This window comes from Pimephales promelas, chromosome 2 (genome assembly GCF_988280905.1).
Source record: "Pimephales promelas chromosome 2, fPimPro1.hap1.1, whole genome shotgun sequence".
NCBI lineage: Eukaryota > Metazoa > Chordata > Actinopteri > Cypriniformes > Leuciscidae > Pimephales > Pimephales promelas.
Genome location: NC_142770.1, coordinates 21,927,105 through 21,942,456, shown reverse-complemented (window position 1 = coordinate 21,942,456; position 15,352 = coordinate 21,927,105). Strand labels below are relative to the sequence as shown.

Genomic DNA, 15,352 nt, shown 5'->3' with positions numbered 1-15,352 from the left:
TAGAAAATAGTCCTTGTAAAAATACACAGGTTTAATTTAGAATGATATGGCATTATCCCTGAACTAGTCCTTTTATTTATGTGCAGTAGCTGACGTACGTTGATCGTGGCTTTCCATTGCTGAGATTCAAATGTCTGGTGTCCATAATTTGAATTTTACCTAGCAATTTGTTTCTCTTTGTCCTTGTGCAAACAGCAGTTCAGATTCTATGCTCTTGTTCACTGATCTGAGGTCAGGAGTTTGTTTGCTGCTGCTCTTCTACCACATGTGTTTGTTTGTTTTCTTTTGAGGAGGCTGATTCCAGATCAGCACTACAGTATGTGGAAAACTCAGCGTGGCTGTGATCTCATGAGTCATGTCACCTTTGGCACAGATTTACTCACTGTCTTTTTTTGCTGTAGTTTTTGGGAATGTTTAAATGGCGACGCATCTATGTGTACGCAAATAATAATAACATAACAGTAATTTTATTTAATAACAATGTATAATAACAATAATACTGATATATGAAATATATAAATATTAAATATATATAGTGTATTCAATAATAATTATTATTAATAATTGTTCATACATCTTTCTCTTTCTAATATATATATATATATATATATATATATATATATATATATATATTAGTTTAGTATAATTATAGTATATATAATATTAGTATATTAATCAACATTTGTATTAATGTTGTTATTATTTTATCAGCATAAAATTATTTGTAATAGGTTTAGTATTATTAACAGTAGCAGTACTAATAATATAACAGTCCTTTAATTTAATAACAATAAAAACAATAATAAAATTGATATTAAAATTGTATTAAATATAGTTATTTATTATTCATTATTAATATTATTAATATTGTTCATTATTAAAATGAGTTTTTTATATGTATGTATTCATGTAAATTTGTATTAATGTTGTTATCAGCAGCATCATATTATTATTAATAGTAATAAAAAATATTTAATAACAATAAAAAAAATATATGTATATAAGGGCTGTCAAACGATTAATCGTGATTAATCGCATGCTTACATAATATATGTGGAGGCACTGTGTATAGTTATTGTGTATATATATATATATATATATATATATATTTCACACACACTCACACACACATGCATATATTTAGGAAAAAAAGTATTATTTATATATAAAATATTTATATTTATGTGTAATATAAATTATATACTATATATATATATATATATATATATATATATATAAACCTATTTACAGTATATTCATGAAAATATTTCTCAAATGTATACAAGCATGTTTGCATATATATATATATATATATGTATAATTATATACAGTGCACCCAAACTTATTTTGGATGCGATTAATCGTGATCGTTTCGTTTGATAGCCCTAATTATTATATAATTATTTTATTTTTAATAATATTTTTAATAATTTTAATATACATATAGTGTTGATGTTATAAGTTTACATTTCTATTAAAGTTATTAAGAATTATTATTATTATTATTATTATTATTATTAATAATATGGATGTTTTTATAGTGCTTCACCTTTTTGGATTTGTAATAAGCTGCTAAAAAATATTTTTTAAGTATCATGAAGTCGAGTCAATAATGACAATGCAAATTTTTTTTAACTATCCACAAGTTTCCTACGCCCCATGAGGCCTTGCGTCAAAAGTGGGCGCGACTTCCGGTTGGAAGTATACAAAGCGCGATTTGACATGCTTGACACTCGTTCATTCAACAGTTGACAGTCATTCAAGTTATAGCGATCCAAACTAGCTAACGATGTGGGAACACAATCTCAACGAAATTAAAAAGGGTGAAATAACAGTACCTTTACCCTCCGCAGTCGTTGATTGGGAGTATTATAATAACATTATTAATAATCAATAGTTATCAAGGCATGGTGACAGACAGTTGTGCGAGCTGGCAAACATTTAAAATAAAAAAAATACACACTTAGTCATTGTGCTTTGGTCGGAGTTTATTCAAAATTATATATGAATGTGCTGCTTGAATACATTAACTGGCACATTTGGTATTCTGTCAACAGAGGCTTTGATCCCGAGTTTAGGTGTAACATCAGTAGCGAACAGCCAATCACATGCTGATAGAGTTTATAGAATATTAAGAATTTAAACAAATGTACACAGGAAGATTCGTCGTCTTTTGGGAGGTGATGGAAACTACGGTCGTTGGCAGGATCAGAGACTGGCTCTGGCAGGATCACTCTGATTTCGTTTTCAGCTTATGTTCAAAACAATCACGTTTAAGCCACTGAATTAGTTTACTCCGGTTATACATACAACCGCGAACAGCACATGTTGTCCCTGAGCTCCGTAACGACATCTCTCATAAAGATTTGCGTCTTTAAATAGTAAAATAATTCTCCGAAAAACAGCTAGCCTCTTCGCTAACTAACACACAAAATACCATTGGAATGCTACTTCCGCCGCCTCACCGGAAGTTTCACCCACTTTATTTTTTACAGGAGCGCCCCTCGGAAACTTGTGGATTCCTTTTGCATTTTTTCCCCAAATGAGTGTGACATTTTGCGTTGATTTGTGTCTGTATTCACAGTTGTGTTCTGTGTGCGCACTTCTGCACATTTGCCCCTTGTGGCGTGGAGGGGCCGTCGGCAGCATGCAAGATTCCCCCTCCAGTCCCCAGTCTTTTCGCCGAGTTGTTTTCAGACCTGTCACATAAATCTCAGACGGCCGGAGACCCTCGGCGGCCAAGGTCACCGACGCCGTTTAGCTGTCAGTCATCCGGCTGCTTTCATAGAAAAAAAAAAAGCAACATCACCCTGAGCTGCACACTCAGCTCACTGCCGAGAACAAGAGAGAGGGACACAGACACCAGGCGAGAGAGTAAATAATATCACAGCAACAAACTGTCACTTCAGTTTGCGTTTAAAGTCAGATTTCCACCGCGCAGTAATTATACTAAGTCTTTAACAGTAAAATGGCTCTCGGCTCCCTGGTAACGTGGTGTTATCTTTACCTCAGGGGCTTGCGAATGCATTTATTGACCTTTAAGTTGTTGTAGAGCACGAGCTGTCAGCGAAGGAAATTGATTCAGAAAAGAGAGCAATCAGAAAATTCATCCTGAACTCGCCCGCTCTCGCAGTCCGCGCCGTCGCTCGCGGCAATTATCCTAACAAAACGTAATGATGCACGATTGTGATGCAACTGTCACAAAAGAAATCAGCCTAAATCGAGTCTGACTGCTTTGTACTTAAGCACGTGCACTTCTTTCGAGAGCTCTTCAACGCCCCTGCTATCCCACTCAGCATAATTATAGTGATCATGAGCGCGGGATGAGTGATGGAAGGAGAGGGAGGGCGAGACGTGAGGATGGATGGAGTGGGTGGAGGGAGGAAAGGCGAAACTGCATGATCTTGTTTTGTCTTTGTGTTCTGTCAGAGCTGAGACGTGTTACCCTACACTTCGGCGAGTTATAGAGTGTGAATACTCCTCTCTGAAAGATATATGTGGATGAAAGCATTTGCTAGGTGTGGTTTTTCTTTTTAATACCTTGTTTTAGGCAAATCCATTTGGCAAACTACCAGTGCAAAACTACTAGTTCCAAACTACCACTAATTGGATCTTGTTTTTGTGTAAACAGCAAAAAAAAAAAAAATGTCATTCACGTTCATAATTACCTCTGATATTTGGTTAAACATGTATTGAATACACAACTAGATCGAATCAGTGAGGGTAGTTCTTATGTATTTTGTAGATACATTTTATTTACATAAGTGTGCGTCAAAACACATTTGAGATTAGATATTTGGCATTCGCATTCATAATTGGGACACTTATGCAATGTGTATTTGACTTGTTTGCTTTTTCTTTAAAATTCAGGATATTTACAGATCAGAGTAGTATACAAGGATTACATAAAAAAAAAATACATAAAATAAACATGTATTAGTTAAATATGCATACCAGTGAGGGCAGTTTATATATATATATATATATATATATATATATACTGTGTCTGATCCCCTTTCGCCCTCAGAACTGCCTTAATTCTACGTGGCATTGATTCAACAAGGTGCTGAAAGCATTCTTTAGAAATGTTGGCTCATATTGATAGGATAGCATCTTGCAGTTGATGGAGATTTGTGGGATGAACATCCAGGGCACGAAGCTCCTGTTCCACCACATCCCAAAGACGCTCTATTGGGTTGAGATCTGGTGACTGTGGGGGCCATTTTAGTACAGTCAACTCATTGTCATGTTCAAGAAACCAATTTGAAATGATTCGAGCTTTGTGAAATGGTGCATTATCCTGCTGGAAGTAGCCATCAGAGGATGGGGACATGGTGGCCATAAAGGGATGGACATGGTCAGAAACAACGCTCAGGAAGGCCGTGGCATTTAAACGATGCCCAATTGGCACTAAGGGGCCTAAAGTGTGCCAAGAAAACATCCCCCACACCATTACACCACCACCACCAGCTGCACAGTGGGAACAAGGCATGATGGATCCATGTTCTCATTCTGATTACGCCAAATTCTGACTCTACCATCTGAATGTCTCAACAGAAATCCAGACTCAGACCAGGCAACATTTTTCCAGTCTTCAACTGTTCAATTTTGGTGAGCTCTTGCAAACCCTAGAAATTGTTGTGCATGAAAATCCCAGTAACTGATCAGATTGTGAAATACTCCACCAACAACCATGCCATGCTCAAAATTGTTAAATCATATATATGTGCATTTTGTTTTTGTATTTTTTTTACACTTGTTTGTTTATGCTATGCATTCATTATTACATGATCTCCGAACAAATTTTCCAATCAATGTCCGTTTTTAAGGATCTGTTTCGGAAAACTGATTAGCGAGTTCATTTATGACAATCAGAGCACTTGCTAATTGGAGCAAAAAATATCTGCAGTATAAAAATCATAAAATATGTTATTTTCTTGTATGCATGCATTTTAATGTTACAGACTCAAATGAAATTGAGGTTTTAGCAAATTGAAATGAGCTTTTTTTTCCAGCAGAGAAAACATTATTTACCCAAGGCCTGCTGTCTCATTGTTGTCCAGCTTTAGAGATTACATCCAGTGCTTTTAAACAGCTTCTTTTCATATCATCAATGCAATTCACCCAACAATAACATTAACTCAGCCCTTGTGTGATGTTAATAAAGCGTCTAGTCCAAGGACAGCACAGCTTTTAAAGAGACAGGAGCTTGTATAATTCGGTGGAGTGATGGGGATATGGCCGAACAACCCTTGGGACAGGCCGTAAATCAGTCATCCGTGGGGGACTGGGAAAGAGGACGGGAATTGGGGGTCGACAGGGATTTAACCTCACCTTACAAGTTTTCGAAATCAGTTCCATAATTCATGTACACTGAGACGAAGTGTCATTGGGTGTAATGGAAATGCCGCGTGTTGATGAACGTCCAAGAAAGTCCTTTAAATTTGAGATGAATCCAGCTCATACAGTATCTACAACCTTAGAGGTACAGTGTATGAGCTTAGTAAACCGTTTATCTCAAATCAGCTCTGGATGAAACATCCCATTACTTTTATAGCTTTGTTGTGGCTTGAAATACATAATGGCGTTTGCAGTTAGAGTAAAGGCGCAGTCATCATAGTGAAATTTCGTGGGCCACTTCTAAATAGTGGTCAACCGATATTAATTTATTTTTTGACGGCATATGGCGAGAGCAGGGTTTGCTGATGTCCGATGTAAAGATTATATATTTAATATAACAGCATAGTTTGAATCAAATCTCCTGTCCGAAAGTCTGCAAGGTTTGTGAAATGAACCTCGACAGCAACATAGTGTCGGCCCAGATCCGGGCCACGTCTGGTACATGTGGATTCATGTCTGGGAAATGTTTATAAGAGATTCAAAGATTACTTTAAATGATATGAATGGATAATTGCTGTTTGCTGACAGTAAATGAGAGAGTATTATAGTGTTTGCCTTTTATTACAAATGATATAAAAGCAAATGAGATGCATTTGAGATATTAAAGAGATTTTATTCGATTTTGCACTAAACCTCCAATCAATTAGCAAAGTGTTATTTTATTTGCAAACAGACTAGCTAATCACAACCCATCTTATTTACATATACATTTAAAGGTACAGCAGCAAAAGCTTGTTTTTTGATGCAGTAAACCTTAACCAAAAGTGGATTTTTTCAGGCAATAAAACTGCAGTGGCTCATTTGAACAACAAAGCATGTAAAACAATATGCCTCATACTTAAAGTTGACATCATTCCTAGTGTCTAGGGCTCCCCTTCCCTTCTCAGTTTGGTGGTTTCCTGTAACAGCTCTTGTATTCATGGAATGCGCCATTATGAATGTTGACGGGGTGAAGAGGGGGAGGGGGGCTGCAGGACAAGCACGCAGTGAACCGACACATTGGCGTGTACGGCCTTGACTGGCAGGGTGTGTATTTGAGCTGCGTGTCAAACATGGAAAGAAGAGAGGGAGAGAGAGAGAGCGAAAGAGAAAACCAGACCAATGCAAATATCAGCGCTCTGCCGTGACCTAGAACATCTCCCTGCATACAGATGCTTTGAATGAATCCTGAGTTTATTCTCATATCCAAACCCTTCCCAGCGTGAGGGCAGGTGCTTCTTAATGTCGGTGCGAGAGCATATATCGATCTCAAGCTGGGCTCTGAAATGCACTCAAATCTTGTGCGTTTGGGATACTAACTCACGGCATGTGGTCAATGTTACATGTTAAATTTATATAAGGACACGTGAGGTGTTTTATTTATAAAGTTTAGACATGCTTCCCATCATAATGTTGTCATAATCCTTGGGGTACCATGTACATACAATGGAATTGCTTACAGTATAACATTCTGATATCATCACTGGTTGCTTTTGCATGCACAAGGATATTCTAATATTAATCAGAATTTGATCATATTCCGTTTATGAAAGCATCATGTACATTTGTATTTTATTTTATCACTATAACCAGATTAAGTAAAGATTCCGATTTCTAGAATCTGAATACCACATATATTTTTGTTTTAAATCAGAATTTGGTCATATTCCGTTTATTAAAGCATCATTTACATTTGTATTTTATTTTATCACTATAACCAGATTAAGTAAAGATTCCGATTTCTAGAATCTGAATACCACATATATTTTTGTTTTAATCAGAATTTGGTCATATACCGTTTATGAAAGCATCATGTACATTTGTATTTTATTTTATCACTATAACCAGATTAAGTAAAGATTCCGATTTCTAGAATCTGAATACCACATATATTTTTGTTTTAATCAGAATTTGGTCATATTCCGTTTATGAAAGCATCATGTACATTTGTATTTTATTTTATCACTATAACCAGATTAAGTAAAGATTCCGATTTCTAGAATCTGAATACCACATATATTTTTGTTTTAATCAGAATTTGGTCATATTCCGTTTATGAAAGCATCATGTACATTTGTATTTTATTTTATCACTATAACCAGATTAAGTAAAGATTACGATTTCTAGAATCTGAATACCACATATATTTTTGTTTTAATCAGAATTTGGTCATATTCTGATTATGTAAGCATCACATAAATGCATTGATTGCTGTAAACCAGATTAAGCCAAATTCCTGGTTTCTAGAATCCGAATACCCAACGCTAGTATGAATTCATACTAGGTGGCTAATTCGTACAAATTCGTACGACCTCACTCGTGTGATATTGTACGATTTGTCTGAACCCCAGTGATGGGTAGGTTTAGGGGCGGGTCAGGGGGAGGTCATTCGTACGAATTGGGCAAGTCGTAAAACGTATGATTTAGCAAAAATCTTACAAATTCGGTAGGTTCCTTACGAAGTGTTACGATCTTCGTAAGTTACAAAAATACTTACGAAGTGAGGTTGTATGAATTCGTACGAATTAGCCACCTCGTCAAATACGTACAAATTGCCGCGAGATTGTGTTTGAATAGCACATTTGTATATTTTTGCTTTAATCCGAATTTTAGGCCATGCAAACACCTTTTCACAAACACCAAGCATCATAAATGCTTATTCAAATCTGTGCATGTCCAAACAAGGATAAATCTGGGTGATAATAAAGAGCTAAAATTTGGTTGATGGTTGATGCCACAGTAGCGAAATTTCACCAAATATTGATGGGAAAAAGATCAATTTTATGTTATCAATAGTGTAGAGATGCATTAAGATGCATAGAACATAGAGCTCTTCTGTAATAGACTGGCCAGTCTTGACAATCCATATTGTCACACACTACAGGGTGGCGAAGCCTCAATTAGCACTGCTAATTAATCTTCGTTAGATGTGTGTGTAAAGAGTAGAGAGATTTACAAGTGATTAGCATTAAATAGATGAGAGATTGTGTTCCAACAGAGATATTGCAACAGCAGGTTCTTATATATACAGGTGTAAATAATCTTACAGTGTAGGAAGATAAACAGTAGGATGCGTAAACGTTGTTGGTCCCGGAACAACATTTCTGGCTTTAGGGTTTGGGCTGTGGTTTAGTGGTGGTGGGTGAACGGGGGCAGGGAACAAGGCAACACCCAAAAGAGCCTTTGCCAAAGTCATAGTAAACTAAGTTAGAATGGCTTTGACACTCTTATGTAATTGATTACTGGCTAGCAGGGAGCATTTACAGTCGGCACTGCATTTTTTATTCAAATAAGTTCAGGCAGTTGTTTTAATACCCACCGACATAATTTGTATATAACTTGGTTGAATTTATAGCGAAATTGGTAGGAACACAGATAACTTGAAAGTTGACATCAGTATAGTGTCTGTGGATTTTAAACTACAAAATGGCTGCTGTTTAGATATAACGTCTGTCTTTAAATAATACTTAAGAACGTGTAACTCTCATGGTGTTTTCAGTGTTGTTTCACTATATAAAGACATTAATTTCATCTCAAAAGTCATCTCTAAACAGCAAACCTTTGTACTTTGTTTGGTAAAAAAAAATGAAAGGAATTGTTCAAATTTCATACTTAAAAAAAAGATTTATCACTATAATTTTTTATACTAAATTTATATTAATTTACAAAACACTGAAATATCCCCTCAAAAATTCTGAAAATTATATTTCACACAAAATAAATCTAAAAAAAAGAAAATACATGTCATAGGGCACTATTGTTAAACTTTTTAAAACATAATACAATTGTTATAAATAATATTAAGATATTAACAGTGTTGTAGTACTCGAGACTCTGACTCGTCTCGGACTCGGTCTCGAGACCATATTTTAATGGTCTTGGTCTTGTCATGGACCGTGTGCATTTGGACTCGGAATTGACTCGTACTCGAACATTTTTTTTTTAGGACTCGGACTTATTCCCGAGTCCACTCGAGTTCAATTCAAAATATTTTTCATGATTATTAATGTATGTTGATAAAATATTTCTTTAAATTGATTGACACGCCCAGTGATTGGTGATTTTCTAGTGCGCAACTGCGCATGACAAATTGTAATAAAATTACTTTTAACACCACCTACAATGTGGCCTTTTTACCCTAAACTGATCATGTTTTTTAAACTCTAAGTAAATTCAGTACAAAAAAAAAGGATTTCTCTAAGTAAATAAAAGTAAATTAGGTAATCAACCCTCACTGGTCTCGGTCTCGACTCGGACTCGACCGTCTCTGGTCTCGGACTCGACTCTCTCTGATCTCGGTCTCGACTCGGACTCGAGTGAGGTGGTCTCGACTACAACACTGGATATTAATTAAATAGACATCCTTTTTGACTAATATAATTGATTTAAACCATTAAAAATTAAAATAGAAAGCATGGAATTTAGAAAAATAAAATAAAACAGAAATCAGGAAAAAAAAAACTGTCATAGCAGTGTTATTTTAGTATTACTGGGATATTATAATCGATTTATTAATCTTTTAATTAATATTCATTTTTGATTTTCATATTAGATTTTATATTTATATTATATTTTATATTTGTTTTTTATTTAATAAAACTGTTAAATTTCTATATGAGTAATATCTAGTATAGTAATAGTATAATATAGTAATATCTATATAGTCTATTTAGAAATTCTTATTTCAGTTTAAGTTATTTTAGTATGTCGTTAAACTAAATAAAAATGAGAAATATTGCAGTGGAACGAAAACATGTGTAAGTTGTTTTATATTGTATTTTATTTCAGTTAATGTTTATATTTTTTAAGTATTTTATATTTTAAGTATTTTTAGTAAAACATAATATTTTAAGACAACCCCGTTTCATACGGTCCTAGTTTATAGGGCTTTGGCAGTTGCTTAACAGGATGTTGTGACAGGACCAACAGAAGATCCAGAAACATATTCAACTTGGCAAAATCCCTGAGAACCACAGGTGCAAACCAGTGTGCACGTTCTATCTCCTGTTCAACCCGCTGTCTCTTCTTCTAATAGGTTGGTGGATCGCCTTGAGGGAAGAGAAGAAAACGAGACAGGCACAAGTAGCGATCGCTTTGCACTAATGACATGCATATGCCAGCACCACCCGTGGACATGAGTGTCCAAATGACACACTGCTAAACTCCTATACGACGGCCTCATCAATGCCCCTCGTGGGCTTCTGCTTTGCTGTTTGGATTCCTGACCTACTTTTTTTGGAGCCCCGACTGACGTCAAATCTTGGATGTCTTCCAGTGTTATCTGAAAACACACACCCACACCTTTAATTGAGCGGCCACATCAACTGCGGTTTTAATTAACCTGCCGGCAGATTTCAGAAAACTGCAATGTGGGTGAGCGGTGTTACGACGAGCAGATGTTGGCGTGTTTGATTCTATGAATCATCAACTGCTCAACCAAGTCTGCCATTAGCATGCTGTGATATCGCTGTTTTAGGACTCGAGACGTCTGATGTAGCAGGTCCTCTGAGACTTGAGAGCTTGTTTCGTTCACCCCAAAGATTCAACAACACTTGCCAATCAAGTTTTAAATTATGACTCATGCAGTCTAATTTTGGGGACGTTTAGAAGCTGACTGAAATTTGTAAGCTTCCGACTTGCTTCCGATCTCTCGGGAGATGTCGTTACAAGCAAAACACACAATGCTTAGTATTTCTTTCTCAACATCAACTCTTTTTCTCTATCAACATTTTGTGGAGAGCGCACCACATGGCATTTCACAACCTGAACTAACCTTGCCTTGTCATTTAAAAAGGTCAAATTATCTGATATTTTTGACCTTGACATATTCATAAGGGCGAAGGGCCTATAATATCATTTCTCATTCAGAGTGTTGGTTGGATTTCATGACTTTACTGGTCGCACCACATGACATCCTTCCTCCAAAAACCATCTCTGTTGTTGGTATGTGTGATTCCGGGATTGTAGAATGCATATACAGTTATTACTGCAGACTTGCTTTATATCTTGAATATCTCCAACTGCTCTTTACACACAACACTGCCTAAAAAGGCCATCAAATGGTCTCGATAGAACCTGTGGTTTTTCTTTCATGTAGAGGCAGGGGTGCACAAAAACTGCAATTTCTTGTTTCAAAAAGAACAAAATTGCCAAAACTAGCTTCACCTCTTACTCCACTTCTGGGCCTTCACCAAAAACCGTGGAGCATGCAGTGGGGATCATTTCAACAAGCACTTACAGTCGTCCTCTCCTGCTTTGTGAGATTGGCTAAATTGGTGATGCTGACTTTGGTGCCACTGTAACAGAACACCTCATTGTCATCATTCAGCTGCTGAGGCATTGTTGGATTCACTTGTCATGGTTGTCCTCACTTAACTGAATACTTTGCACACAAGAACAGATGGCGTGGCTATTACAGATCGTCTTATTTACCACTGTGAGACACGCTGACTCCTGTCAAGGCAAATAGAAACCAACACTGATTTGAATCTGGGTTGGGGTTGTTTCCCAATCCCATCTATCTTTCCCAATGAAGGCGAAATGCACATAAATATAAATATAGACCATAAATATAGAAGCAGTTTTTATTTCTGCAACAGGTTAAATAAAACTAAAATATAAACTAAACTAAAGTGCCCCATTAGGCTTTTTTGAACATTACCTTTCATGACCAATCAGAGCAGAGTAGACCAATCACTACAGACTGGGCCATCTGACCAATCAGAGCAGAGTAGACCAATCACAACACACTGGCCATCTGACCAATCAGAGCAGAGTAGACCAATCACAACAGACTGGGCCATCTGACCAATCAGAGCAGAGTAGACCAATCACAACAGACTGGGCCATCTGACCAATCAGAGCAGAGTAGACCAATCACAACACACTGGCCATCTGACCAATCAGGGCAGAGTAGACCAATCACAACAGACTGGACCATTTGACCAATCAGAGCAGAGTAGACCAATCACAACAGACTGGACCATCTGACCAATCAGAGCAGAGTAGACCAATCACAACAGACTGGACCATTTGACCAATCAGAGCAGAGTAGACCAATCACAACACACTAGGCCATCTGACTAATCAGAGCAGAAACACTTTGAGAAATGAGGTGATCTGCAATGCATATTATGAGAAAAGTGTTTTTTGACCATCAGTGCATGTAAATCTATTGTGTAGGAGACCTTCAAAAACAAATTATCAACATTTATAATAGCATAATATGGGCACTTTAAGTTATTGACAAATGTTTTGTGTTGTCTTTCCAGAGCGGTGAGTGGAAAGAGAGAGTCCTGCTTCCCCCCTCCCTGCCCATTCCATCATCCGTAGAGCATCTTTCATGCGTCTCCCTGGGTCTGAATCCCACGTCAGGATGAACTGTGAGCAGGATTTTGGAGATGGGGGCATGAACGTCACTCTAACTCTCCGGCTGCTCATGCACGGAAAGGTAAACACACTTAGACTCCACAAACATTTAGTGTTTTCAGTGCAAGATGACACTGGGGGTAGGAACCCGACATCGACATGTACATTTCAAAGTAGGGCTGGGCGATATATCGAATATGTACGATGTATCGTTATATTTTTTGAAACGATATGGAATGAGGCAATACCGTACAGTAGTTTGATATGAGCACATCTGAAAAATAGCGGAGGTTGCAGTGTGAGCTGCTGCAGTGAAAGTAGCTAGGCTACGTAGTACAATTTGTCCTAAACATGACACAAGCTTATATTAATTGCGTCAAAATCACTTTGATATAGTTAACAAGTTTAAGGCAGCTTGCCGCCCTGTCAAATGCTCTGACAGACACTGCTGCTGACTGACAGATATACTTGCACTGTTTAATGCATTTGAGATGTGGTGCTTTCCTCAGTGCTCAACTTACATTTCACATATTCTCCATCTGTAAATGTTAGAAAGTAAAGCAAATATGTCCATTTCACAACAAATATGTCCATGTCAGAAGAGGACGAGCTTCTGCAAGTGAATCTCCGCTAAAATTCATGCTTCCTTGAACGAGCGCCGGCGCGCGCATGCGCGTGAATAGTACTACGTAGTACGCAATAATTCTGACTAAAATAAACATATTGCTAAAATATTTGTTGTTGGAGAAAATAAATGTGCCATATGTGGAATTTTAAACCTACAAGTATATATTTTTAATGAAAGTGAAAGTGATTATAATGGGGTAATCAAATGCAGGCTAATATAATTAGTTTGTGCTTTTGTTTTTGTTTTTATTTTCATTTTTAGTTTAGCTTTTAGTCAATATAAAAACAAAAGCTTTTTGCACATAATATATTGCATAGCCTATATTATATTTGTTTCCATATCCTTCAATATCAACATTGTTTGTAGGACATCATTGGGCCGAATGTGAATATACTGTATATATATATATATATATATATATATATATATATATATATATATATATATATATATATATATATATATATATATATATTTTTTTTTTAATATAAAGATTTTCTTTATCTAAATAGAAAACGTAGAAAGTACCGAGATATATATCGTATATCGCCATTTGACCAAAAAATATCGAGATATGATTTTTTGGCCATATCGCCCAGCCCTATTTCAAAGTGATATTGCTTTGTACCGAAACTTCTAATGAAAACAGTGTCGGTAGACCACTTTCACGCCTACTCTAAGTGGCTCAATCTATCAATACAGAGATAATGTAATACAATCTCTGATTTAACATGATTATTTGCTGCTAGAGTCTTCATTGTATTTTACTGATTCCAAATGTTTTAAATCTACTTGAATTCAAGTTATTGGTAAACAAATGGTTGTAGATTGTCATTACAGTGTTGTCAACATGTTCGTTTAACTGTCAGCCAGCTGCCAGTGACAGATTTCCTCCCACGTGCCTATAACTCCTTGATATTTCTCATTTGCATATCCCTTAAAAGGAATGAGTCATTAAAAACAGTCATGAAAAACCAATGAAAACATAATGAACCGTTAATAAACTGCCACATTTATATGATTTATGTGCCAATTTATCAACAGATTGTAACTTGATCTTTCAATGAGGATAAACAGAGATCCTTCAAAACTTAAGTGTTCCCTTACATTCTTGGCAGCTCAAAGCAGACATCCTTGCTGAAAACTTTTCTAGAAACATTCGTACATGATGCAACAGCTCAATAAGCGGTGCATGACATCTTCCTTCATACTGTTTTCAGCCAGTTAACACAAATCAAAAGCAACACCCAATCTCACGAGAAACCATCACTGTTTTATGGGGTGCAAATTTCGTAGAAATTTCGTAGAATTGCCTCCAATTCAGCAAAATTTTAAATAGCTAAATTGCGATAAGAGAGTGTTGAGCCACCTGATAATCTAAAATGTGCTTTGCGCTTTAACCCTCTTGGGTGTGATTTTCATTTTCATTTATCACCCCCATGTCATTCCAAACCCGTAAGACAGTTCATCAACGGACCACAAATGAAGATTTAATGAAATCTAAGAGATCTCTAGGAGAATTTAATCAAATCTGGCGTCTCAATCGAGGTTGCATCACTGAAGTCACATGGATTACTTTTATGATGTCTTTACTACCTCTCTGGGTCTTGAAAGTGGTAGTTGCGTAAACTGTCAATGGAGGGACATAAAGCTCTCAGACTTTATTTGTGTTCCGAAGATGAACGAAAGTCTTGGAAAGACATGGAGGTTAGTAATAAACGACAACATTTATATTTTTGGGGCAACTAACCCTTTAACTACTGAACAAATAATCAGTGCATGTTAATCTAAAGAAGAAAAGTTTGGCTTTTAAATGTTTCATCAAAATAAAATGTGATTAAAACACGCTCCGTCTTTAAAATGACTTTGACTACTATGGGGACAACTTTAACAATTCAATTTGTTCTTAGATATCACACATTTTGGTAACATTAATCAAATGGGGTTATAGGCTCAATCCCAATTCACCCCTTGGCC

General features: G+C 36.2%; 1 protein-coding gene across 4 annotated transcripts in view; it reads left to right on the top strand.

Annotated features, from left to right (window-relative positions):
- Nucleotides 1–15,352, top strand: part of pcbp4 (poly(rC) binding protein 4) — a 104,689-nt gene that overhangs the window by 37,701 nt on the left and 51,636 nt on the right. For all 4 annotated transcript variants that reach the window (XM_039668617.2, XM_039668616.2, XM_039668618.2 and 1 more), the window contains exon 2: nucleotides 12,651–12,829. In XM_039668617.2, the coding sequence (XP_039524551.2) occupies nucleotides 12,722–12,829 (108 nt within the window). In that variant the 5' untranslated portion in view covers nucleotides 12,651–12,721. The remainder of the gene's footprint in view (nucleotides 1–12,650; nucleotides 12,830–15,352) is intronic.